Source organism: Protopterus annectens, chromosome 2.part2 (assembly GCF_019279795.1).
Source record: "Protopterus annectens isolate FY-2018-M chromosome 2.part2, PAN1.0, whole genome shotgun sequence".
NCBI lineage: Eukaryota > Metazoa > Chordata > Ceratodontiformes > Protopteridae > Protopterus > Protopterus annectens.
Window position 1 is genome coordinate 191,631,073 of NC_056730.1, and position 27,660 is coordinate 191,658,732.

The 27,660-nt window shown below is 41.9% G+C and overlaps 1 protein-coding gene across 1 annotated transcript in view; it reads right to left on the reverse strand.

Annotated features, from left to right (window-relative positions):
• The window catches only part of RNF180 (ring finger protein 180), a 933,453-nt gene extending 906,699 nt beyond the window's left edge, over positions 1-26,754 (reverse strand). The window contains exon 1 of the mRNA XM_044063860.1: positions 26,675-26,754. Within this exon, the coding sequence (XP_043919795.1) occupies positions 26,675-26,710 (36 nt within the window). The 5' untranslated portion in view covers positions 26,711-26,754. The remainder of the gene's footprint in view (positions 1-26,674) is intronic.
• Positions 26,755-27,660: the final 906 nt, after the last annotated feature.

Below are 27,660 nucleotides of genomic sequence, written 5' to 3' on the forward strand. Positions count from 1 at the left end.
ATGTGCACTGATAAAAAATATACAATAGAAGAGCGACATTTTATTATGTTGAGTTGAGACTGTGAATAAAGGTGAAGGCGGCCAGCCCAGCCAGATAGAATTTTGTAGATAATTCTGTCATTTGTAAATATTAATGTAAGCCACAGGCTTGTTCTCTTAAATGTGAAAAGACTACATTGGATATTGAACTGCAAAAATGTAACAACAGTGCACTCTGCTGTAAGAAAGCTAAGTCAAGCATTTTATGACTGCCTTTGATGTCAAAATTCGGAGCCGATATGTCTAGAGGGAGGCATAATGGCTAGAATTTACATGTATAAATGTCCTTTATTGCTCTGCTTTCTGACCAGGTGTAAATAATGTAAATGAGTGGAGGAGCTCCCTGATCAGCCTCAGTAAGAAGCTGAGATCCCTTATAAGATCCTCCAAAGATAGCTACGAAAACAAAATCGTCACTAAATCCAAGGACAACCACAAAGCATTCTATAGCTATGTCAAGAATCTAGATGGCAGCACCCAGATCTGATCCGAGTTACAGCACAAAGGCACGAAGTTTACAGAACCAACTGATATTGCCAACATCCTGGCAGAACCTCTCACCCCCTAAAGGGCCCATACTTATACAGGAAGAATGCAGAGTTCCTGTAATCACAACTACGCAGGTAAAAGCTGCACTCTCTAAAGCCAAAAACACAGCATCCATGGGACTGGACAACATCCCAGGCTGCGTTTTACATGAACTTCAGAATGAACTGGCACCCCACTTAAGCACCATGTTCAATAATAGCCTCACATCAGGCTTTGTGCCCACTGAATGGCACACAGCAACAGTTATCCCACTCCACAAAGGGGAAGCTACCACTGATCCCGGGAACTATCGACCTATTAGCCTGAGGAGCCTGGTCTGCAAGGCCATGGAACGTATCATCATGGAACTCATAAACCAAGACACTGGTAACGTCCAAACTCTGGATCCCACCCAGTTCAGGTTTGTGAAAGGCAGATCATGCCGCCTGAACCTGATAGACTTCTATGAAGCAGTCACCAAAGCCATGGATGAGGGTAAGGTGGTTCACACAGCCTATCTTGACCTCACCAAGGCTTTCGACACCATCCCCCATTCTGAAATTATAGCTAAACTCACTAAGCTAGGTATAAATCCCTACATCACAAGATGGGTTGCCAAATGGCTCACTGACAAAACCCACACTGTAAAAGTTGCAGACTCCAAATCTGACCTCAAAGCAGTGACAAGTGGAGTACCACAGGGTTCCATCCTGGGCCCCCTCCTGTTTGATATCTACTTCTCTGAAGTACAGGCTAACACAGAAGGCATCTGGCTAACTAAGTTCGCAGATGACTGCAAACTAGGAGCCATAGTCAAGTCCCCAAATGATGTGGACATCCTACAGAAGGGCCTCACTGAGACAGATGCCTGGTGTCAGAGCCATGGCCTCAAGCTCACTGCCAAAAAGTGCAGTGTCATCCCCTTTGGTAAAAACTCTGTACACATGAACTACCACATAGGCAGCAATCTACTTAACACCGAATGCGTGATAAAAGACCTTGGGACCCAGGTGGACAGTAGTCGCTCCTTTGATAGTCACATTGCCACAGTAGTCAGGAAGTCCTTCTACATGGCACACCTCATCATAAAAGGGTTCTCATCCAGGAAAAAATAGGTCATTGTTCCCCTCTACTCGTCACTCATTAGACCCATTATAGAGTATAACACCCCTTTTGGAATGTACCTCACAAGACATCTGCAGCAGCTGGAAAGGCCACAGAAGTACCTCACAAAGAGGATTACTGGCCTCAAACAAATGCCCTACACTGACCGCCTCAAAAAACTCCAGCTTTACTCCGTAGCATGTCGCCTACTCCGACACTGACCACCTCAAAAAACTCCAGCTTTACTCCGTAGCATATCGCCTACTCCGAGGTGATCTCTGCCTAACATATAAAGCTATGTCAAAGCCAGAGCTGTTGGACATGCTACACCTAAAGAAATCCCAATCCCTCCGCGCTACACGTTCTAGGGACTTAAACCTTGTCACCACAATAAACAGGACATGCTGGAGGGATAGATTCCTGTCCCAGAGACTTCCTATACTCTGGAACAAGCTACCCATCTATGTCAAGCAAAGTTCTTCATTAGCACTCTTCAAGAAAAATCTTGATGAGTGGATGGGAAATAGGAAATACACCCCGGGGATCACTTCTGTGTCTCTGCTGGACAGTGGCACAGGAAAATAACTTTCTTGGGTGGCGTAAGCTATGGAACCTTGCTGGCTAGGCTTACATAGGCCCTTGGGCTGACAGCCTAGTACCCTACCTATGAAGTTTCTGTTAGCCTGGGAACACCAGAGAAGTGTGAATAATGATGTCATGTGAAGCAGCTCTGTGTTATCAATTTAAAGAGAGAGAATCAGACAGCTCAGAGTATTTTGTCTTGAGAACATTCAACATCACCAGCACTGCTTTGCTCTATATGTAAGCTATTTAGAACTGTGTTTTCTCTTAGATATAGCTAGGAAATAATAAGATTAGACTTGTTTGTTTCTGTGATGTCAGAACTTCTCTACCATATTATTTTAAGTATTTCTCTGTGATCCCTGAACTCTTGACTAGCACTGTGTATTAAGAGGTATTGTCTTGTGTTTTTATTTTTTATTAAATATTTTTAAACCTTTCAACTGTGACTGTTTAGTGTAGAGATAATTTAAGCTTTAAGAGTACATTGCATGTGTATAGTGATACTGTACCAAGTCACTCTAATAAGCCTTGACTGTTCAGTCACACTTACCATTTGGATAATAATATTGCACAGTAATAACTGGACACCCTTTCAGACAGGCCTTTGAGTAGCTGATATTAGTGGGTGGTAGCAGCTGGCACTACCTATTAGACTGGGTAGGAAAGGGGCACAGCTGGAGAACCTGTGCCAGCCCTCCCCAGGAGGGTCTGTTTGGTTATATATAACTCTTATCTCAAAGTGCGTCTGGGTCAGCTACTTGGGCAGGGACACAAAGCACTGTCTGGACAGACAGGGTGCTGGAGGTTTTAGCTTGCCCACTAGGCTGAGATCTGGACCCTATAGCTGTGCCAGTGGGGAGTCTTATTGGGGACATGGAGAAAAAGGGAGAAACCAGCCCCAGATTGACTGTGATTTCTGTGTGCTCTTAAAGGAAATTGCAATTTACTGTGTGTGTGTGTGTATTTATTATCCTTTCCCTATATGGCCGCCCATCACTGGTGTTAGTGGTAAGGATTGAGGCTTCTTGATTGCTGGGCCAGTGCACAGGCATCACAGAGACTACAATTTATTTAAATATAATCCTAAGTTGAGGTTCCAGTCCAGCATTTGCACTGTTTTTATTAAATAAGGAAATAACATAGCAGAGCTCTTTAAAAAAGCTAGAGCTGTCAGAATGCAATATATATAATACATATATATATATATACATATATATATATATATATATACTAATGCCAAGATCATAAAGTGAAATAATAAGAGACTACTACGTTGAACAATACAAACCACCATACTCCTCTTTCTTGCCTGCACTACCAGAAAGGAAAGATTAATCACGATAGCAGCATCAACAAGAATCGGTGGATTTATCCACAGTAAATAATCATAAATCATAAATCATGAACCTTCTATGACGAAAGTCTGTTTAGCCATATGCTATGTAAATGTGAAAGCAATAAACACAAATAGTTTTAATTATGATTTTATACAGGTGTACTGCCCACTTGGACTCCCTTCCTCTAAACAGTTCAACAGAAAATGAAAAAAAAATTATAATGCTACCTTCCTTCCACCAGGATCTAATCTTAACAGCTCGATGGATCTAGCTCAGAACTAAACAACTCTAATTCTAACACAATCACTTCTCTCTCCTCTTAGTTCAAAAATCCTCAACTAATGTAAGTACAGTGGTACTGGCTATTTGACGAGTGATCTACTTTTATATAGACTACCATGAGGAAACCAATCTTAATCATGACACAAAACTGCCATTATGCATAATTGTGTATCTATCCCACATCCAGCTACTTAACGACCAAATGTTTTTAAATATTAAATGAACTCCTATTAATAAAACAGTATTATCATGCATTTCCTGCCATATTTATGGTCCCCATACATTTTAAGATATAATTTTATGCAAATGAGAAAGAGACACAGGGACCACAGCTAAAGCTCACACCATGAGACTAAAGTAGATAATCCCTGCTACATCATGTAGCCGAGACAATTATGCCCACAGCCTCCTACAGACTAAAGCTGACCGAATGATATAGTTAATAAGATTTGGGAGATACAGGAGGAAGGCAAGATGAGACCAGTATCTCCAGACAAGAAATGGAGGGACTGCATGAGAGAAGACCTGCAACAGTAGGGTGTGTGAATGTCAAAGGTTGGACACCAGCTCAGAATCAAAAGAGTACGTGAAACTTTACCAAACACCCAACCTCATATAAAAATGGTTAAAAAGGGGTTGATAATGATATTATTTAGCATCCTCCAAATCAAACAGACAAAGTCTAGAAACAGTGGTATTTTAAATGCTGGCCTGAGCAGTATTAAACCATACAGTACAGCTGCAGCATAGGGGATGCCAGTCTTTCACACTCTAACCTTCACTAGCCATATTAACACATTGATTGTATTTTTCCAGGATGAAAGTGTAGAGGATGAGGACTGGATACCCACTGAGACAAAAGAAGCCATTGTAACAGTCTCGTATGCAATTTTGCCAGGGGAACAATTGGGATGGCTGCCACCATAGACCCCAGAGCCTGTAGAACTTCCCTTGCTGACACCTTCCTTCGACAGAGTATCACTTGTACTTGTAATCTTAGCCCCTGAAGTCTGTGAGGTGGGAGAGAGACCTGGCTTGTTTCAGTATTGAATACTACTCCTATAAATTCCAATTGTGGGGTAAGATGAAGATTGGATTTTTCCCAGTGTATTGTGATGCCTAGAAACTCCGCCAGTATTAGAGTGTTGCGGAGGGCCATGACCAATAGGTGCTTGGTGGGGGCGTAGAGGAGCCAATCGTCTAGATATGGAAACACCTGGAATCTCTGAAGTCTCAGATGAGCTATTACCACTGCTAGGTATTTCGTGAACACTCTGGGGGCTGTCGAGAGACCGAATGGCAGGGCTCTGAATTGGTAATGACTGGCTCCCAGCCGAAAGCGAAGGAGACTCCTGGAGTGCTTGTCCATTTTGATGTGGTAATACGCATCCCAGAGATCTATCGAGCACATCCACACACCCTCCCGAAGAAATGGGAGAATTAATTATATCGTGACCATGCGGAATTTGGTTTGAACCACTGATTTGTTTAATTGGCTGAGATCCAAAATGGGTCTCCAGTCCCCGGTCTTTTTTGACACCAAAAAGAATCTTGAGTAGAAACTGGATCAGCACTGGTCTGGGGGGACTTGTTGAATGACTCGTTTTTGACACAGCTTTCTTATCTCTGAAGCTGCCTTTTTCTTTGACTGGGTGAAACATCGGGAAGGCATTTTGGAGGTTTTGGGTAAGATATCAGAGGACTCTTATAACCTCTGGAAAGTATTCTCTGCACCAACTGATCATTTGTAATAGAGTGCCAGGCAGCTTGATGCAGACAAAAAAGAGCCCCGACTGCTTCCAGAGGAAAGCAATCGGATAGCTCTTCAGGACCACTGATAAGGTCATCCAGAGAAAGAATCCCTGAATTCCTGGTTTCGGGGACCCCCTCTGCCCCGAAAGTGGCATCTTCCACTATTGAAACCCCCTCTGCCTCTGGGGGGATCCTCAACACATGTACTGTGGAATAAGCCTTGAGATTTTTTGTGCCATATCTTTCCACTCCTCTGGTTCCTGGAGAAAGAGCGCTGAGGTTTGGAAAAATGTAGGCCAACAGCAGACAATGTTTTTCCATCTTGCTCACACCTGGCTAATGTGCCCTTCACTTTGGAACTGAACAAAGCAGATGGTTTGATACGGGCATTCAAGAAGGAAGACTTGAAGGAGTCTGCAAGATCACAAATGCGCATCCAGGCATGGCATCTTATAACTACACCTGCACCTGCAGCTCTAGACACCTCTTCGGCTGCATGGGACAGCAACCTCATGAACGAGGTAGAGATCGACTCTAGGGTAGCAAGCTGAGAAGCAACTTTATCGTGTGCCCCATCAGAAACTTGACCCATGAGGGTTCCAGAGAGTTCAGAGATGAGATCCCTTTGGAGCCTCGTAAAATGTGCCAAATAATTCAGAGACTTGACTGCAAAGGTCGGTGAGGTAAAGACTCACTTCCCTAATCTGTTCACTGCCCAGGACTCTCTGTTGGCTGGGTGGACAGTAGGACTTTCCTCCGCAAGGTCCTTGTTTGTGGCGGCCACCACTACCATAGCGTCTACTGGCAAGCCTTTAGACCAATGGGTCTGTTCCTATGGTGGGGAAAGTATCTTGTCCGGTCTCCGGGGAATGGCCTGAACAGAATCAGGGTTCTTCCACGCATGCTGCACGATGAGCTGGACTAACTCATCGGCAGGTGGAGTCACCCAAGAAGTAGAGGGCCAAGAGCGGAAAGCCTGCAGGAATACGGACTCCTCCGAGAAAGGACTGGAAGGCTTCCAGTCACCCCTCTGCTTCAATATTTCCAGGATGTCTCCAAAGGTGACATCATCATGGGGTGACTGTGGGGACTCTTCCCCATCACTGTAATCCATATCCTTGGTGAGGGACTTCTCTGGGGAGTCCAGGTGTTTCCTCTTACATGCCCTCTTCCGAGGGGGTTCTTCAGTGGGAACGTCTGAAGAAGACTCGGAAGGGAGATTACCCTGTATAGTGGTTTCCTAAGACTTGCGCTCTCGGTGTCCTGGGAAGGTGGTCCGTAGCAACTGTAGCTCAGAGGGAGCAGAGGGAAGGTCCGACATAGGAGGAGCGCTTCCACAAGCAAGCACCCTCTCCATCACCCAGAAATCTGGTCCGCCCAAAGAGGAATGGGAACCCGGAACCGAGGAAGACAATCTCGGAACCGGGGTCACACCCCGCTCCACTTGGCCTGCTCCCGGGGACGGAGCCTCAAGCAAAACCGGGGCAGGTGTTGCCCCCCTGGATCCAAAGATGGAACCGATGAAAAACCTGGAACTGTACTGGGAGCCGAGGGTTCCACCCCCCAAGCATGAGATTGAGGAAGGGATGGTTCCGAAGGAACCAAAACCCAAAGGGGGGGCCTCGAAGCCTCAGAGAGAGTCCCTGTCGGCGCCAAGGAAAGGGTTCTCATCAAGGACGTCAGAACTATGGGCGTCGGAATCAAAGGATCCAAGGGAGGAGAATAAGTGGGAATCATGGGGGCAGTAGACCCAAAACCCGGAGTGGGATGGGTTTTTGGAAAATTTGTAATCCCTCTGGCTAGCATCAGCTGATCAAACAAATGCACCACATCCAGTTCATTCAGATAAACTCCTGGTGGACCTTACCAACACTCCGGAGGGGGAGTTAGGTCGGTCCAAAAAAGGGCTATAAGCTTGTCCTGAAAATGGGTCCAAAGACGGGGAGTACCGGGTCCGTGGTGTAGAAAAAGTCGGCACCGAAGATTCCAACTTTGAGACAGGCAGAAGAGGCACTATCGGTGCTGAGAAAGGGCTTGGAGCTGAGGGGATAGTTGGAGTAGAAGTCATTATCAGCTATGAAGAGATAGTCAGGACCAACTTTGGAGCAGAGAGGGGCGAGGTTGGTGCCGAGGTTACAGAAGACAATAAGGCTGAAGCTGTTACCACACTTGTAACCGGAGAAGTCTGTGCCGAAGACGGCGCCAACGTGGAAGTCATAGTAATGTCCACAGAGGCCACTGGAGCTGAACTCGGAACCAAAGTGGTTGGAGCTGAGGGAGCGATCTTGTGCTCCGTAGAAGACTTGTGGGCCTTATACTTGTGAGGCTTACCCTCATCACCGGCCGGTGAAGCGGGATCAGAATGAGGACATTTCTTGTCCTTCGACGGAGGGTTGAGACCTCCGACACAGAAAGGGCCTCTGAAAAAGATGAAGAGAGCAGGCCTTTCAAAATAAGTTTATTTTTCCTTTCATTCAGCATTCGCGGACTGAAACGGAGACAAATCTGGCAAGGAGGTTTCACAGACTAGTGGGAAACCCCCAGACAATAGACATAATCATCATGTAAATCGCTGTTGGGGAGTTTGCCACTGCAGGAAGTGCAGTGTTTGAACCCCGAAGTCCCTTTTTTTTCAGACATATCCAGTATACAATCCAACAATCCAAAAGGTTATAGAAAGAGAAGAGAAGAAGAAATACCAACAAGGGTATTAAGAATACCACTAGGTAGAGAAAGTCGTGTATCAACGATGGTAAGAGAAAGATACCTGTGGGTAGAGCTAGGTATAGGTAACAAAGTAGAAAAAAGTTAAAAGAGAAAAAATTTCCAAAGTACAATAAATTTTTAGAAAATACAACACTTAGCTGGAGAGCTCGGTGAAACACTGCTATATGGCTGCACAGCAAACGAGATCTGAGGTAACTGGGAGAAGGGCATTGTGGGTAGGAGCTTAGCTCGAGAGTTTTTGGTGTACGCGAGCTTGGTATAAGGCCGACTCGGTTCCGAGGGCTCGGAACCGAACCCATCAGTGATGAATAGGAAGAAGATTAACAACTTCAGATGCAACATCTGAATTTAAAAATTATTTTTATTTTTAAAAGATTACAAATTAAAAACCGACTCTAGCTTCTAAAACTGTCAGATGAGCTAAACATACACGAGTTAATTTCTAGAAAAAGTAGTGCATTAAGGCACTTCCAAATATTATTAAATGTCATAGGTTTTCTTAAATACTTCTGTGAATATTGCTAAGTTATGTTGAAAACACATGGCACCAGGGCCAATAACTGAACTCTGATTATCTGAGCTGTAGTGAAAGCTACAGTTCTAGCTATTATGAAAGTAAATTTCAAAAGGGCAATAAAAGTAACAAACATCAAATCACTAGCATATCATCTCTAAAGCTAATCTTAAAATCACATGTTTAAGCTTTGTTATGAATTAAAACCTAACTAACCAACCACCGACCTTTGTATTGTTTTCAAATCATAGGCCCCTTGTACCCATTTTTAGAACCATGCAAACATGATGAATCTTTGATTCATCTTCCTGGTTGTATTAAATTATATTCCTTGTATAATACAGCACCACTTGTTAGAGCATGTTTTAAATTTGTAGTTTTGAACATTTTTCCAGTAAGCAATGAAACAAAACATATGAACCAATAATGATAAAACTGCCCAATTCAGAACATTTAAGCCAGAAAAGGCCACTCACACTTCTGTCATTACAATCCACCAATATCCGTCAATAAGCACAATCTCTGCAGAAGTAAAAGTAATTTAAATAATTCCACATTAACAATATTTGTAACTAATGAAAAGGTTGCTACTAACAAACAACTTTATATTTCAGTGTTTCATCTACAAATTCAGTGCCTGCTGCCCTTAAAGAATAAACTGCCTATGTTACATCAAAACCAATGGTAAGCTGGTAATATTGCAAAATGCCAGGGAATGGACAGCAAACTGAAAAGAGGTTCATAGCTGCTAGGCATCTCATCCAAAGGAGGACATACTCAGGAATGCAGCACTCCACCCCCTTAAAATACAACCCAGTATCAGCAATCCATCTACATACTGGGGGAGTAGAACTCACAGCCTTCTCCATCAAAACACAAGTATGCTACCTGTTGTGCTACTAACACTGGTCTGAAATTCTATACCACAATAGCGATACCATTTGCTAAACAAAACAGTTGCACATTGTAAACAGACTTAGCATGAGCAACAGTAAACTTCTCTTCCCTTGAAGCTCACAATTCCTTGAAAATGCATTCAGGTCAAGTTAAAGTAAACTTTACTGTCATTTAGATCCACACGAGTACTGCCTAAATGAAATTTCATTGCTTCAAGCTCAATGTGCAGACAAAAAAAATATAAAAAATATAACAATAAAAAAAACCAGAAAGTACAGTTGTGTACCTACCATAAATGTAGATGTTTGAGTGTATTCACTGTTGCAGTCATTACACTTGGGGCTATCCTGCTGGCAGGCTACCCGCAGTCGGCCTGAATTCCAAAGTCCTGGTCCGGCATCGGTTGCTATCACCTCTTCCCTGACGTCAGTGCGCCAGGGGTATAAAAGATGCAGCCGACGTCATTTTCTTCAGTTTTTCTTGCCCCAGATGTCAGGTGCCCCCAAAAGGGTAGGCTAAAATTCTGCTTATAAAAAAGCATGCACTAACATAAACATTACCTTCATCTACAAGCAAATACACCACATAGGTTGTATAGAATAGAGAAGTACAGATAAGTCCCAGCAATGAATGGGGGATGGTGGGAGGGTAACCTGGACTGCAACAGTGAATACACTCAAACATCTACATTTATGGTAGGTACACAACTGTACTATGTTCATCGTGTTTCACTGTTGAAGTCATTACACTTAGGTTGAATCCCAAAGCTGAGGTTGGGTGGCTGGGCCTAAATAGAATTAGGAGTGGCTATGAGGCCCTGCAGAACTGCAGTGGTAAAGCCTGCTCTGGATTTAGAGTAAAGAGGTAAGTGGTAGTGCTTTGTAAAAGTGTGCAATGAAGTCCAAGTTGCAGCCTCCAAAATATCCTTGGTTGGTACTCCTCTGAGGAAGGCTGCTGAAGTGGCTGCTGCTCTGGTTGAATGTGGCCTACTGCCCTTAGGCACTGATTTGCCATGTTGTGAATAGCAGAAACGAATGCAGTGGCCTATCCATTTTGAAATAGTCTGCATTGAAATAGCTTTTCCCTGTGATCCTGCAGCATATGCCACTAAGAGCTGCTCAGTCTTTCTGAAAGCTTTAGTTTTGTCCAAGTAGAAGCGTAGCTGTCTGTGTATGCCCAAAGAATGCAGAAGTCTCTCCCCTTTATTCTGTGGGTTTGGATAAAAGGTAGGCAAATGAATGGTTTGGTTAAGAGCCACACTGGACACTACTTTAGGCATAAATGTTGGGTTTGTCCTTAGAGAAACCATGTCCGGATGGAAAATAATAAAAGGTTCCACAGCCATTAATGCCTGTAACTCTGAGACTCTTCTTGCTGAAGTTATTGCTAGGAGCAGAGCTATTTTCCATGATAAGAATTTTATCTCAGCTGTATTGTCTGGCGCAAAAGGAGGCAGTGTGAGCTTTTCCAAGACAAAATTGAGGTCCCATGCAGGTATTGGTGCTCTCCTTGTAGGTCTTATGTTTTTGGCCCCTCTGAGGTACTGCCTTAGCAGTGGATGTGAAAAAATTGGTGGATCCGTATTGTAATGAGCTGAAATGGCAGAGGCATGGATCTTAATTGATGAGAAGGACAGGCCTTTGTCCAGCATCTCAGTTAGGTATTGTAAAATCTGAGGAATATTTGGAACAAGCGTGTCAATTCCTTGTGCCTGGTTCCAAGCACAGAATCTCTTCCATTTTTCTGCATAAGATTTTCTGGTGCTGGGCCTCTTGGCCTCTAAAATAACATCCATAACTGCTTTAAAGAGAGGTGTGTTCTGAGTGGTTATATTATCCGCCATGCAGCCAGATTTAGGGTTCTGAGTTGGCTGTGCAGGATCTGATTGTTTTGTTGGGTCAGTAAATGAGGAATTTGAGGTAATGTCCAGGCTGGGCCTTGAGACAAGCTCTTTAGGATTGGATACCAGTGCTGGCGTGGCCAGTCTGGGGCAATCAGAATCATTTTTGGCTTCTCTTGTCTGACCTTTAGGAGTACCTTGGGGAGGAGAGGCAGTGGAGGAAAGGCATATACTGTAAGGGTTTTCCAGCTGAATGACAGGGCATCCACTTTCCATTCTTGTGTGTGATAAGTCCTTGTGCAAAATCTCTGTAGTTGGCAGTTGTGAGGGGAGGCAAATAGATCTATGTCTGGGCATCCCCATTTCCTTGTTATCATGCTGAAACTTTGTGGCTCTAGTTTCCACTTGTGGGGGACCATGCGGTTTCTGCTTAGTTCGTCTGCCAGAGTATTTGTCTTTCCTGGCAGAAATTGTGCTTGCAGATGTACTTGACAACTCAATGCTGTGTTCCATAAAGTCATGGCTTGTCTGCAGAGGGGGTAGGAATGTGTGCCTCCTTGCTTGTTTATGTACCACATGACTGTAGTATTGTCCATCTTTATCAGCAGTTGTCCTGGATGAAGTAGATCCTTGAAGGCTGTCAGGGCATTCTGTACAGCTAGCATCTCTTTTTGACTGATATGAAAATACATTTGGCTTGCGGGCCATGTGCTCTGAATACATTTTCCTGCCATGTGGGCCCCCCCAGGCATAATCTGATGCATCTGTTGTTAGTGTCTGCCTGGCTGTGGGTAAAGTGAATGGCTGTCTCTTGTTGTGGTGACAGGCCTGTGCCCACCATCAAAACTCCTGTTGCAGGCAGGGAATGAGGCAGGGTGCCATGAAGCCCAAAGCCTGCAGAATTTTTCTTGCAGATAACTGGGTCTTTGTTGCCATCTTTTCGAAGTAAGACGTCAGTTGCCTTTGTTTGTCTGGCGTGAGATAAGCCATCTGGGCAATTGTATTTAAGCTTGCACCCAGGAATATTATCTCTTGAGAGGGTACCAGTTTTGACTTCTTTTCATTTACTGTGTACCCTAGGCAAACTAGTAATCTTTTTAAAAATGCCAGATGCTTCAGTAAAATGTCCTTGTTCTCTGCTTGAATAAGGCAGTCGTCCAAGTAGGGATATATCTGGATTCCTCTTTGTCTGCAAAATGCGATTACTGGTGCCAGGCATTTTGTGAAGACCCTGGGCGCAGTAGATAAGCCAAAGGGTAGTGCAGAGAATTGGTAGTGCATTGAGCCAGCTATGAATCTGAGGTATCTTCTGCAAGATTGTCTGATTGGGACATGCAAGTATGCCTCTTTGAGGTCCAAAGTTTCAAGCCAAGCCTTCTTACCCAGCATGGGCAGAAGCTGCTGCAGAGTCAACATTCTGAATTTTGGAAAGTCCAAAAAAGTGTTTAGAATAGACAGGTCCAGTATTGGTCTCCAGGCTTTGTCCTTTCTGGGTACCAAGAAAAGTCTTGAGTAAAATCCTTGTCCCTGCTCTTGTTGTGGTACTCGCTGAATAGCCCTCATGTGCATGAGAGATGAAACCTGCTTTTGTGCCTCTGCCCATTCATTGTGTGGCAGGTCTGGCATACCTTTTGTTTTTGGAAGGGTGTGAAAGTGGAACCTGTAGCCCTGAGACACTATATTCAAAACCCATTTGTCCTGGGTGATCATGTGCCAATTTTGTGAAAAAAAAGTGCTAGTTTTCTCCATAAGGGTGCTGCCAAAAGATAAGTGCTAGGCTTTGGCAGAGGAAAGTCATTAGGACTGTTTCCTATATGGCTGTGATTTGTCTTCTCCGCTTTTGGAGGAAGAAGCACCCCATTGTTTAGGCCTATATGAGCCTTGGGACTGGGGCTGGGATCTGCCTCTAGGGCGTCTGTATCTGCTTATTTGTGGCCTGTCTGACACTGGAAAGGACCAATTCTTAGAAGGCCAGTTCCTGCTAAATCTGGGTGGCTGTACCTGTAAGAAATTCTTAACTGTGCATAAATTTCGCTTTATCCTCCATTTTCTTTAACACCTCTTTTGCCTTAACACCAAACAAAGTATCATGCTGTAATGGAGCATCCAATAATTTTGCTTTAACATGATCAGGCAGATTCTGTTCCTTTAACCAAGCATGCCTTCGAATGACAGAACCTGTAACAGCGGCCCTGCAAGAGGCCTCCAGTGAATCAATACCACATTGCAAAGTATGCTTTCCCACTTGTTCAGCTGTATGCAATAAATCCTGCATTTCCTTGTTTTCAGAACATTCAGAATTTGTCAACATTTTCTGTTTTAGCAGTGACATTAAGTATTGCTGATATTTAAGCATATGAAACTGACAATGTAAAGCCCTTACAGCCAAGGTAGCAGAAGTGTAAACTTTTTTCCCCCATCTGTCCAGTGCCCTAGAATCCCTGTCAGAGGGGGCACGGTTTTTTTGCAGTGGAAGCCTTGACCCCTTTGGTACCATGAGATATAGTTTCAGGGTCAGCAGCAGGGTTTTTATATAGAAATTTATGAGAATCTGGAACCCTGTAGTATCTGTCTAGCTTAACAGGTGCAGGGGGTAAACAGACAGGAGACAGGCCGGACTCTGAAAATACATAATCTACAATGTCTAGAACAGGTGGAATAGCAAGAGGTCTGTGCTGAGGTAGTAAAAGAAAATCTTTGAGCCTTTTCTTAGATTCTGAGAAATCTTGGCTCTCCCAGTGAAAATGCTCCCTCATGGTATGCAGGGTTTCCCCAAAAGAATAATCCTCAGGAGGAGAGGCTGAAGGAATAGATTCTTCAGCATCAGAATCCTCATCCTCATAGGGAGGAAGAGAGTATCCCTGTTCAGAAGAGGAGTCAGAGGAAATCAGAAGAGTCATATTCTGTGTCTTGACTAGGCCTCTTATCAGAAGGGGGATGGGAACCCCTGATCAAAGTAATTAGGTCTTCGGCCATTTTAAGCATCTGTTTCTTAGGCATGGAAGCCTGTCCAGGAGAATGCTGTACTTGTTTCTTTGTCTTTAAAGCTGTTTTAGTCTTTGCTTTTGAAGCTGAGGTTGGCTTGACATATAACTGTGTAGGTCTGAAAACACCCTAAGAAGCAGATGCCTGCTCAGCGGCTCCGGACCCATCTGAGGAAATAGTTTCCGAGTGTCCAATACCTTGAGTATCCAGAGGCCTAGTTATCTCCACGTGGGAGTCGGTAACGGCCTGTGGCTCTGAGGTAGCAGGAGTCAGGGGCTGCGAAAGCGCCTCACTGAGAACCAGCGAACTGGCGACTGGCCTAGCGGAGGGCTTGTCATCGGTTTTGGACCTCGGATGCCTGTCCTTTTCCTTGCACTTTTTATAAACTCCGGTCATCGGCTGTTCCAATGGCATTATATAATTAAATCTTCGGCCAAAGTAATGAAAGGCAAAATCGTACCGACGCTTAATAGTGCGTTGGTTAAATCTAGCACAAAACCGACAGCTAGCAACGTCGTGGTCAGGGCCTAGGCAAGGAATACAGTAAAAATGAAAATCCTTATGAGGTATTTGCTTCCCACAAGAAATACAATTGTTAACTTTTTCTGACATCGATCTGGAGCAAGAAAAAAAGTTTCCCCAATGGGATACTTAGCTTTAATGAAGACTTCGGATCCGAAATTCGATTTCGAAAATCTCAGGAGTCGGCCGACCGGCACTTGCGAACTGCTTTTGCTTTGGGCACTGGGAAGCAAGAAAGACTGAAGAAAATGGTGTCGGCTGCATCTTTTATACCCCTGGTGCACTGACGTCAGGGAAGAGGCGACAGCAACCGACACCGGACCAGGACTTTGGAATTCAGGCCGACTGCGGGTAGCATGTCAGCAGGATAACCCCAAGTGTAATGACTGCAACAGTGAAACACAATGAACATCTACAAACTCTATATGACATTAACATTGACACAAAAACAGAATTACAGACTCTATATATGACATTATCATTGACACAACACCAGGACATAGTTACAATTTTTGTATGTCTATCTACAGCAGCACTTAGTACTGCACAGTAGATATTGCACTTAGAAGCTTAAGCAGTGGTAGACTACAGACCATTTTGTCCGTTGCATGGAATGTAGCTTGTATTTCAAGCTATTGCCCAAAAGTAATAAGCATTCAGTGAGCTATTGCGCAAGTGAGAGATGCTAAGTAATGAGTTATTGCACTTAACAAAAAGATATTTCTTTCAGCATGTGTGGCCACTGACTAGGTGACCTGTTGGCTTGCCTTGCTACTCAAATTTAATAGTCTGATGGTCTGAGGAATGAAGCAGTTTCTGAATCTAGTCATTTTGCAATGTATGCTATGTTAGAGCTTGCCTGAAGACAAGCAGGAGAACAGTCTCTGAGCTGAGTGAGTACGGTCTTTGACAATCTTTGTGGCTCTTCCAAAACACCGTGCAGAGTGCAGATCCTGTATAGATGTAAGTGTGAACCTAGTTATTCTCTCTGCCACTTTCACCACCCTTTGGAGGGCCTTACGATCCATGTCCTTGCAGTTTCCATACCATATTCGGATACTGATTGTCAACATGCTCTCAATGATGCTTCTCTAAACATATGTGAGCACCGAAGTTGGGAGGTTTGCTCTTCTCAACCTATATAGGAAGTGAAGTCTTTGTTGTGCTTTCTTGACAATGTGATTAGTATTGATGGGTCATGCCAAGTCTTCCAAGATGCACACCCCTAGGAATTTGGTACTCTTCAACCTTTCCACTGTTTCTCCCTTGATTGTGAGAGGCAGCTGTGTCACTCAGTTTTTCCTGAAATCTACAATTACCACCTTGGTTTTGTTTACATTCAGAGCCAGGTTACTGTTGTCACACCAGTCAATCAGATGTTTCACCTTCTCCCTCTGTATGCTGTTTCATCATCATTGCTGATTAGGCATAGGACTGTAGTATCATCTGTGAATATGAATACGATCTGAGCTGAACCAGGCCGTGCAGTCTTGGGTCAGCATGTTGAACAGCAGAGAACTGAGAACACATCCTTGAGGGACTCCTGTGCTCATTGTAGGCTCTTTGAGCTGTTATTGACAACTCTTACTCTTTGCAGTCTGTCAATAAGGAAGTCCAAAATCCAGTTACACATAGGAGTACTGACCCCCCAAGTGAATCTGCTTCTTTATCAGACGTTGTGGTATGACTGTGTTAAAGGCAGAGCTGAAGTCAATGAATAGCAGTTGGATGTAACAGTTAACAACTCAAAACTAAATTCCTTGAGAACTGCTGCTTGGTAGTTGGGGAAGATTCAGGATCTTGTTTCCTGTAGCTAAGGTACAGAATTTGAGCCTGAGCAATTTACTAACGACCTGCTAACCCTAACGAGGCCATTTCACTCTCTCACACATACACTTCCAACACTAAGTGCAAGAAATATGGACAAAGCCTAAACAGGAATATATTATAAATATTGCTCTTATGAACTTAGAAAATTGCTAGACTAACAGCATTTGTATTAATATGCATTTTTCTAAGGATATGAAGTCTAAAACTCAAATGTCTGTCATTATTTATCAACGTCAATCCTTTTTATGAAAAACAGACAAAAATATGGGGCAAAAATCTGGACATTCTGCAAAAACCTGGACAGTTGTGGTATGCTAACTACCTCTTACAAATGCACACACCTGTGCCCCTCTTACATACACAGACATCCCTCCCGCTTACACACACACACACACACACACACACACACACACACACACACACACACACACACAAAACACATACACCTCAACCTCTAAGCGCAAGAAATCTGGACAAAGCCTGTCATAATGGGGGAGACAAAGGCCAAAAACTAGGGACACATTTTAAATATTCTTAGAAATTTTAAAAGTTGCTAAATAACATGATTTGTGTTATAATGCATTTTATAAAGGATATGAAGTCTGACACTCAAATGCATGTCATTATTTAGTTTTAGTAACTTTAATCATCCCAGTGATTTGCCAAAAAAAGACAATTTTTATTAAGAATATACCAAAAATATAACACAAAAATATGTACATTCTGTGAAAATCTGTACAGTTGAGAGGTATGACACACACACATATACCCCCCACCTCCCTCTTACATCCCACTGTAACTCTCAACCTCTTAGACTTATACTAGACTAGAGCAAGAAATATGGTTAAAGCCACAAACAATAGTGGGACAAAGGCCCAAAAATAGGACACCTTTTAAATATTGCTCTTACAAACTTAGAAAGTTGATAGGAGAAGTTTTGCATTAGTATGAATTTTCTAAACTTAGGATATTCAAAATTATAAACATCAAAACTGAACGGCAATATATACAAAACATTTCAGATGCTGAAATCAATTTGCTTAGTAAGTATTATAAAACCATTAGTTGAAAAAGCAAATAAACTTGTGGATGGGAGATTGTAGGTTTACCCCGGGTATCACTTCTGTGTCACTGTTAGACAGAGGCACAGTATACTAACCTCGAAAAAGGGCATAGCAAAATTAATTCAAAATGGGTGGCGAAAGCCAAACACACTCTGGCCAGGCTTATAAATGCCCTAGGGCAGATAGCCTACTATGAACCTATGAAATCTACAACTCAAATGTCTGCCATTATTTTCTGACTTCAGTCCTCAATGATTTGCCAGGAATTTGTCAAAAAAACACAATTTATGAGAAACAAACCACAAATATGAGGCAAAAATATGGATATTCTGTGAAAACCTGGACAGTTGTACCGCTTTAGCAGGATTTATTCAAGCCTTGATGAAGAAAAAAATACCTTCAGGGTCTTGGTTCTCACTCCTGAATTGCTGGAACAAGATCTTCAGGATCAGCTCTGCCGTACCGGCTTTGCTATGCTAGGGAGAGGCGTACTCCCCTGCAACCAGCCTAAATCCACCACTGTAACTTACAGTCTGTAAGTGTCTCTTGTCTTACCCAAATAAAATGTGGAGGGAACAGAAAAGTTTGTTTAAATTTCCCTCCAAGTTCCAACTGCCAGGCAGAAAACACAGGCATGCAAGCAGCTGCTCAGCTTTAGCTGCAAATGCGGAAGTTATTAGTTCTTCACTTCTTAACTCAGAGCAAGCAGCTGCTTAGCCATGAATGCAGAAATTAAGCTGCTTAGCCACAAACACTTAAGTCTCTGCTTTTTTTTTTTTTTTTTTTTTACTGAGGGCAAGCTGCATAGCCATAGTGGAAAATTAGTTTTTCTTTTTTTCTTTATAACTACAGCAAGGTCGGTTATCGGGATAGACCCCTAGAAATTATCATACAGACCTCCAGGGGTCTGTGACTGAGGCAAACTGCAAGCCTGCTATGGTAGCAAAAGCTGTTTGCAATTTTTATTTCCTTTTGTGACTGCAAGAGGGATGGTCAAGATGAAAATACTGCCTCTTTCCTGGGGAAAACAGGTAGCAAAAGCTGGTAAAAATGTAAAGTCCTTAAAAGTCACTTTTTCACATAAAAACACAGTAAAAGCCATTTTGAAGCACCCCCCCCCAGCCAAAAAAGTAAAATATCCACAGAAAAAAATGTTTTTCAATTCCTTTAAACAACTTTTAACGGAAAAGGAAACAGTGCAGTCTTGTTTATCAATACAGTCAAGTCTCAGGGCAATCCTTTAAAACATATACTCCTCCTAGCTTAAAAATGATGCATCAGATGCACTGAGCAAGTTAACACAGACTACAAGGGACGATGTCCTTGGAGGGATGTGCAAGGTTCTATAAAGCTTTAACAGGATCAACATCTAGGTTTAAAAAGTACTTAAAGTACCTCCAGCAAGTTTCTTTTAAACTCATATTCTCCACTCAGTCCTTCATTATGAGATCATCCTTTCTTGAGCTGCCCTCAAGAGACAGACTCTCTTTTCATTGCCTTGGAGTGATAAGCAAGGTTCTATAAAGCTTTAACAGGATCAACATCTAGGTTTAAAAAGTACTTGAAGTACCTCCAGCAAGTTTCTTTTAAACTCATATTCTCCACTCAGTCCTTCATTATGAGATCATCCTTTCTTGAGCTGCCCTCAAGAGACAGACTCTCTTTTCATTGCCTTGGAGTGATAATCTAATTCATTCACCTTAGTGGACACTTTTAGGACAGCCCCCTCCTCTGGAAGTTGTTGTTGTTTTTCTTTTGGCTTTTCCCAGTTAGGGGTTGCCACAGCGGAACTCCGGTCAGCTAATGATTGGCAGTCAATTTTTACGGTGCCGAGGTGCCAGCCCGACGCCCAACCTTCAACAAAGGCACGCCCATTCATGCATGTCTTTCGAACGCCACTCGACCACGGGGAGGACATGCAGACTCCACACAGAAGGCACTCCAGCCAAGAATCGAACGGGAGAGCCTCTTGCTGTGAGTCGACAACGCTACCACTGCACCACCGCGGCTTCCAGACCCCTCCTCTGGAAGTTGAATTCTTGGAAACAAGACTATAAACTTTATAATGTACTTTTTCATGGACTTAATATAATTTTTTATAACTTACACATGGAAAAATATGATGCAGCTAGTTCTTTTTTCAAAGCAACAGCAATTAAGTCTACTAAACTACTGGCAGATAAACTGGAGTCCTTATGACTGGACTTGCTATCTTTCGGTGTGCTGGTTTCCATCAGTGCTAAGATAAACCATTTCTCATCCATTAAATCCCAAGGAGTTTTCTTGGAGGCCTCTTATGCAAAACTCCTTTCAAGAACATTTTGATATGAGAGTGCATTTGAAGAGAAGGATCCATGGGCAAACATGTTGATATGGCCAATAAATGCATCTTAACAGAGGACGAAGAAAGGGCATAGCATTGTAACTCACAGAAATATTGTAAAACCAGAAAACAAGTAGCCCTGAATGTGTGTTGGTTATGTTGTTGGCACCAACTAGAACATCTTTTCCATTTCTTAATACATGATTTTCTGGCAGCAGGCTTGCTTACCCCCATTAGTACCTGCTGCACATCCTCAATAAATAGTGCTAGAAGGAATTAAGACCATTATCCAGGCAGTCAACTGAAGATTGAAGTTGGGATGTATCAAACACCCCTGGTTTTGTGTATGCAGATCTGTTCTGTGAGGAAGTTTGTAGTAACTGCAGCACCACTGTTGCCTGGGCCAAAAGGGAGTCACCATAATGATCTTGGGATTCCTTCTGAATTGTCAAAAGTACCCTGGATATTAAGTGGAAAGGGTGGAAATGCATACAGGAACATTCCCGTCCAAGGAAAAGAAAAGGCATCCATATTTCAGGCCTTCTTGCATGGAGTCCTGGAACAGAACCTTGCCAGTTGATTGTTCAGAAAGGAGGCAAAGAATTCTACCTGAGGAACTCCCCACAGATGACTCAAATCATAGAAGACTCCTTGATTTAGTTTCCATTCATGAGAGTATGACCTGGTCCTGCTCAGCCTGTCTGCCACACAGTTTCATTCAGACGGAATGTAGGATGCCTGTAGATTGAGTCTGTGCTGTGAAGCTATAACCCAAGCTAACATGGCTAGTCTGCAAAGGGGGTATGACCTGGATCCCTTTTGCTTGTTGACATACCACATGCTTGTGGTATTGTCTGTAAGCACTTGAAGAGGTCCTGGGGACCAAAGATGGTTCAGAGAGTTGAGTGCCTTGATCAGGGCAAGCATCTTCTTGATATTTATCTGCTTGTGTTTGCCCAGGTGTGCCATACTCCTGCACTTTTAACCCTGCTGAAACTGCTCCCCAAGCAAAGTCCAAAGTGTCTGCATTGACTGACTACTTTAGAGATGAAAGGGAACACAGGAAACCTGGATTTAAGGGCATCTGTTATCTCCACCAGAGATTTTTTTCTTAATTACAAACCCCACCACTGGGATTGGAAAAGACAAATGGTGTTGAGGCTGAGACCAAACAGATTTAAGATCCCACTGTATCTTTCTCATGTGGAGTCATGCCAGGGATATCATGAGAATCACAGATGCCATGAGACCCAAAATCCTGAGGTATTCCCTTGCAGTGATCAAAGTCCGAGTGGAAAACCTTAAAAACAGAAATAAAGATGTATTTTTTTCCTGTGGGAGAAAAGCTTTTTGAACTGAGGTGTCCAGCTGGCATCCCAAGAAAACAATCATGTGTGAAGGAGTCAAGAAAAAAGTTTGAATGATCTGTTGGAATCCCAGTTTGTATAAGAGATCTCTCACCCATGAGAGAGATTCCCGACACTAAAACTCTGCAATGATAAGCATCTAAATATGGAAAATGTATGTACCCTGTATCTTGCAATGAGCAATAACTGAGTTACACACTTTGTGAACATTCTTGGTGCAGTGGATAGTCCTAAGGGTAAGGCAGAGAACTGATAATGTGATCCAGACACACACAACCTTAAGAAAAGTCTGCATTCCAGATGACAGGAGATGTGACGATAAACATCTTTTAAGTCTAGTGTTAACAGGAAACTTTACAGAAAAAGAAGAGGTAACAGGTTGTGCAGTGACATCATTCTGAATGTGATCACTATCACAAACAGGTTTAGGAAAGAAAGATTCAGAACTTCAGAACAAGAGTTTCCTTTCTTTCTTGGGCACTAGAAACACCATTAAATAAAAATGTGTTCCGACCTAGGAAGGAGGAACTGGTTCAGTCACTCCTTGAGACAACATGTGATGAAGAATGGGGAAACAATAGTCTGATCTGGAGGACAAGGAATGACTCCCTAGAAAGGAAGAATTTCCTCCCACAAACATCTGTAACCTTGATGAATAATTTACACAGCCCATCTACCTGATACAATGTGTTGCAAAGAGGAAAATTGGGATTACGACTTTCTACAAGAAAAAAAACAGTATTGTTGGACTGTCCTTGGTTTTGGGAGATTCAAGACTTGTTTTTGGAAACCCCTTGCCATTTCTTCTTACATGTCTATTTATCTGAATTATGTTGAGACTGTTTATTCCACTGTTTGCCAAAAATTGGGATGAGGAGACTGAACATCCCTTGGACAATTTGGAAAGGAGCTAAGAAATCTTAAAAGATTCCCTAGATCAGCTTCCTCCTTTCATTGTCCTTTTTGGTCACATCTACAGCAGGTGGGCCAAACATTAAATCTCTAACAAATGGAGAATTTAAAATCACATTTTTAACATAGTCTCAGAGGTTCAGACAATGAAGCCATGCAAACCTTCTCAAAACAGTACCAGTGGCCATAGCCCTGGGAGAAGTATTAACAGTCATGCATATCTTTTCAGTTACTTTACACTACCTTTAAACTGACGTTACAGTACTGAGACAGTCCATTAAAAAACAACACAGCTAGCTTTAAAATAAATTTCTTGAAGGTGAAAGTAATAACACACAAATACAATGAAGAAAACGGAAGAAATGTTTCCTCCCTAAATGGAACTTATCTGCCCAGCAAAAAAAAAGCATACGCCAAATGGTGATCTTTGACAGCCTCAAAGGAGTGCACTCTTCAGTGGAAGTAATGCTCTGACAGGCTTTGCATCCAAAACTGCCTTTTAGTCAGCTCAACTCAAACTGCTTGGCACCTTGGGCAAGTGGAAGGTGCCCTGAAGCTTTGGAAGCTGGCCAGCTGTTATATCATTAGCAACATATAACCCATACAGCTAAGGATACTCCAACGGTGATCAATATGATGAAAATCAATGGTGAACTCTAGATTTATGGCTGTGAAGGTCTAATATAGTTATAGGTAATTTTTTATTTTGTTGAAAGCCCTGCTATTGTAAAAAGAATGTGAAAGCCCTGTAACAGTTAAACCAGATTCATGTCCCATAAGCTGACTACTTAACCACCACCAATAGAGCAGAGGAGGTCAATGCTAAGGCCCCAAACACAAAGTGAATGGTGCACTTATGGTTACCAGCACCGATAATGAACAATCCAGCCCAGAACTAAATATTACATTTTTAGGTAAGAAATTGTAGATTTTCTATGACAAAAAAAAAAAAAAAACAGCACAGGCAGGACCTTCACAGTTTAGTTCGCTGCTACACATTTGTCTCAGAAATTGCTATAACTGGCATAATTACAGTTTCCCTTACAGCAAGAACAGCATTGTGAATTTAATTAATTAAATGAATGACTTAATTAATTAAATGAATGAATGAATGAATGAAGTAATTAATTTACTGTTTGGTAAAGGGTAACTGAGCTGGTCAAATAATCCCTTTTCAGTCACATTCTCTGCTCAAACACCAACACAAAATTACATACAATAATCTGAAAAGCCTATATGCAATATACAAGACAAATGGGAAATTCCAACATATCCCCAAGTTAACAGTTAATCATAGCTTAAAACTAAAATTTTATCCATATACAGGAATAATGCACATTCAGAATCTTTTTAGAAGTTTCAGTTTTAGACTATGGACAATACACAGATGATTAGCATCCAGCCTTTCAATGTACACACACTGGCAAATGCGCAAATACAGATGTAGCTTTCCATCCAAAAGCGGTATGTTACATTCAACACCGGACTGCTATATTTACAGTGCTGCCCCAAACTACACTGCAGAGAAAATGTTCGCAGGATTACTGCGGTTGTTAAGAGTCCCAACAAAATATAATCCTCAAACTTTCACCATGTAGTATTGTTCAGCTTTCGATTACTTTATTAGTGTGTGTGTGTGTGTGTGTGTGTGTGTGTGTGTGTGTGTGTGTGTGTGTGTGATTGTATCTCTGTAATTTTGCTTCTGCAACTTGGATGTTCAAACAGATGACTTCACATCTTACAGTAGACACATATAAACATCCTTCAAGTATGTTTATCACAAGTAGCAAAGTGTTCCTAAATGTAAATAATGAGCATTTGAACCTGCGTCTTTCAGTTGTCTGGAACCTAATTAAATTTCTTCTAATGGTTGTGTTTAGGGCTTATGTCATGAAAAGAGATACTGCCAGCACAGCTAGCTGGAATTTTGTAAATAATTATATGTCATTTGTGAATATCACCATGATTTATGTAAGATGCTTGTGGTGCAACTGTATTAGAGCTGTATGCCATGTGTACATCAAACTGGTTTGTACAGACGTGTGTTGAAAAGGTTTTTGCAAAGTGCTATTTGATCTGCAACCACAGTGTGCCCTACTGAAATAGAACAGACTTGTACATGCACTATTGTAACTGTTTAAATGTGTATGGAAACTGGAATACAGGAGGTTAACTTCAGAAAAATAACTGAAATTAAATTACTTTATAGCTATGCCATAAAAAATGGTATATTTCAGTTTCAATGCAGCAAGGAGACACAATGTCTAAAACTAGAGAGCTTTCTGTATTGTCTGTAGGGTGAAATAATTACTAGTCTTGAAATGTGAAGGAATGTAATTGTTTTGAATTCCAGCATCTGCCAAAGACCTGAGGTCTATACATTTTTACAAGCAGATGCTAAATACTGTCAGCTTCCAGCAGTGGGGGTTTCACCTGGGATAGAGTCAGATGACAAGAAATGATGTCATTCTGCAAGCTATCCCAACAGTAATGTTTGAGATATTATTCTGTGAACTCTCTGAAAGAGACTGTGCATTCTGTACTCAGTCTTGGACCTAACAACAACAACAGCCATTCATCATGCATCTGCCTTGCTCTGATGAAGTACGTGCTCTGATGAAGTACGGTTCTAGGGAACAGTTTAATACTATTAGGTATAGTCAGGAATATACTGAAGCTTAGTTTAGATAGCTTTATTTATTTATTTGAGACTGTCCTGCAATGCTGTTTTAAATATTTCCTGTGGTCTTGAATTACGTCACAGTAAATATATAATGAGTATTTTCTTGTCCTTTTACTATTTATTATTATTAAATATATTTAAACATTTCATTGTGGCTGATTTGTCTAAAGATATTTATGTTTTGAGAGTACTTGCATATTTATTTGGTGACACTGAGTGGGCCACTCCTAACAGCCTTGCTCTTGGTCAAACTACCATTTATATTAATATAACACAGTAAAATTGGACACCCTTTGTTAAGGGCCTTCATGTACCTGATAAGGAGCTGGCTGGTGGCAGTGATAACTACCTTATAGTCTGGGCAAAAGGGGGCATAGCTAGCAAACCTTTGCCAACCTTTCCCAGGTGTGTGTGTGTGTGTGTGTGTGTGTGTGTGTGTGTGTGTGTGTGTAAATCAAACCTCAAAGAGTGTGTGTGTCAACTACTTGGGCAGGGACACGAAGCACTGGTTGGACAAAGAGGGTGCTGGAGGTCTTGGTGTGGCCACTCAGCTGAGATCTCAAATCTGCAGCTATGCCAATGGGGAGTCTTACTGGGGATATGGAGAAACAGGGAGAAACAGCCCCAGACTGACTTTGGTCTCTGTGTTTTCAAGGGAAATTGCACTTCATGCAGAGAGCTGCATCTGGAAATACTGTGTGTGCACTTGTAATCCTCCCAGTGCATATCCCTCACTGGTGCCAGTAGTGAGGATTGAGACTCCTTGATTACTGGTCCAGTGGTGGGGTATCACATTATTGGCAGCCAATAGTGGGGACACTATATCACATATTATGATTCAGTGGTGTGGATATTAAACTCATGTAGCCTGTAAACAGTGGTTACTAAAGAAGGTGTTTGTACTCTCAACCAGCCACACCATAGATGTTCAGAGTTTTATATCACCAGCCACACCATAGATGTTCAGAGTTTTATATCACAATAGATATATTTATTTTTTGTTAGCTTAGTTAGTCAAGGAGAGCAGGCAAGGATGTCAGCAGACGAGTATGGCAAGCTGACCACACAGCACTGTCCCCTAGTGCCTGCACTGCAATCTTAGCAGGACCATTACTTGTGCAGAGTGTTCAAAATAAAAAGATCCAAGCTGTAAGCTGCAATAAAACATCAGATAAGTTGACTGTAGATGAAATACTAAAGTAACAATAATTTGCTCTCACATATATTTTCTGGTACATTTTTATTTACAGAATTAAATCTAAGAAAACCCCGGGAAATCCCTAGAAATCTTTGTTAGTCACACAGTGCCTATAATACTTATCATCAGCGAAACCTACTTTAAGCTCTCATCAAATCCTGCCTAATTACAATTAAAAAACTTACTTTCTGTATTTCCCTTTCTATCCAGTCTGGAATCATTTCACTGTTTACGTGCCAAATGCTGCATACATCTCGAACATTATCACCCTTTTAAAAATAAAAAACAAATATTAGTTAAGAATGTACATAATATGACTACATTTTACACACGACAGACAATTTACTTGCAAAATATATAAACATGAATATCCCAAAAGGCAGAAAGAGGTTATCATCAGGTTTTATCACTGCCAAATGAAATGTGCCTACTTTTAGTAAAATCAGGAATGTGAACATTACATACATTATTCTCACTCAAAATAGTATGGTCAAAAGTGTCTTGCCTGCTGCGGTTACTCACCAAGTATTAATTCTGTTTCTGGACTACTTTAAATTGTGTTTAAGCTGCAAAATCCTTGAAAAGGTTCTAACTTGTTAACTTTTGGTAGGAACTCAAAATTGTACTTAGAACTTTATCTAGGTTCAGCCATAAAAATCTCACAATTTTACTGCAGTTTATTGGAACAAACCTCAATATGCAAGTCCATACCAACTAACTCAAAACAATTTGGAGGTAACTGGGTTTTTACCAGTTCATGCTGTACAAAGAAAAAGCATTTACATGCAAAGCCAGATTCAATACATGTGCACATGGAGGACTTCTGCCTACACTTTGTTTCTTAACTTATAAATCCTATGACCCTCCTTGGATCTACTACCAGGTTAGCCTACTAGGCATTCAATACCCTATCATTCTTAAAAACACTGTGTAGAATTTTCCATCTGAGTAAAAATGTAATCATTTGTTTGTGTATCTGTTTTTGTGTTTGTTTACATCTGTGTAAAAATCCTTTTATTTGTGTTTTATTTTGTGTTTTAAACTGTAAAAATGTGACAGTTTGTTGAATGTCTTTTTGGAGCTTTTCTCCCTGGGCCTCCGCTGAAAATGGACATGTATCCAGTCGGACTATCCCGGTAGACAAATGTAAAATAAATATAAATAACATAAA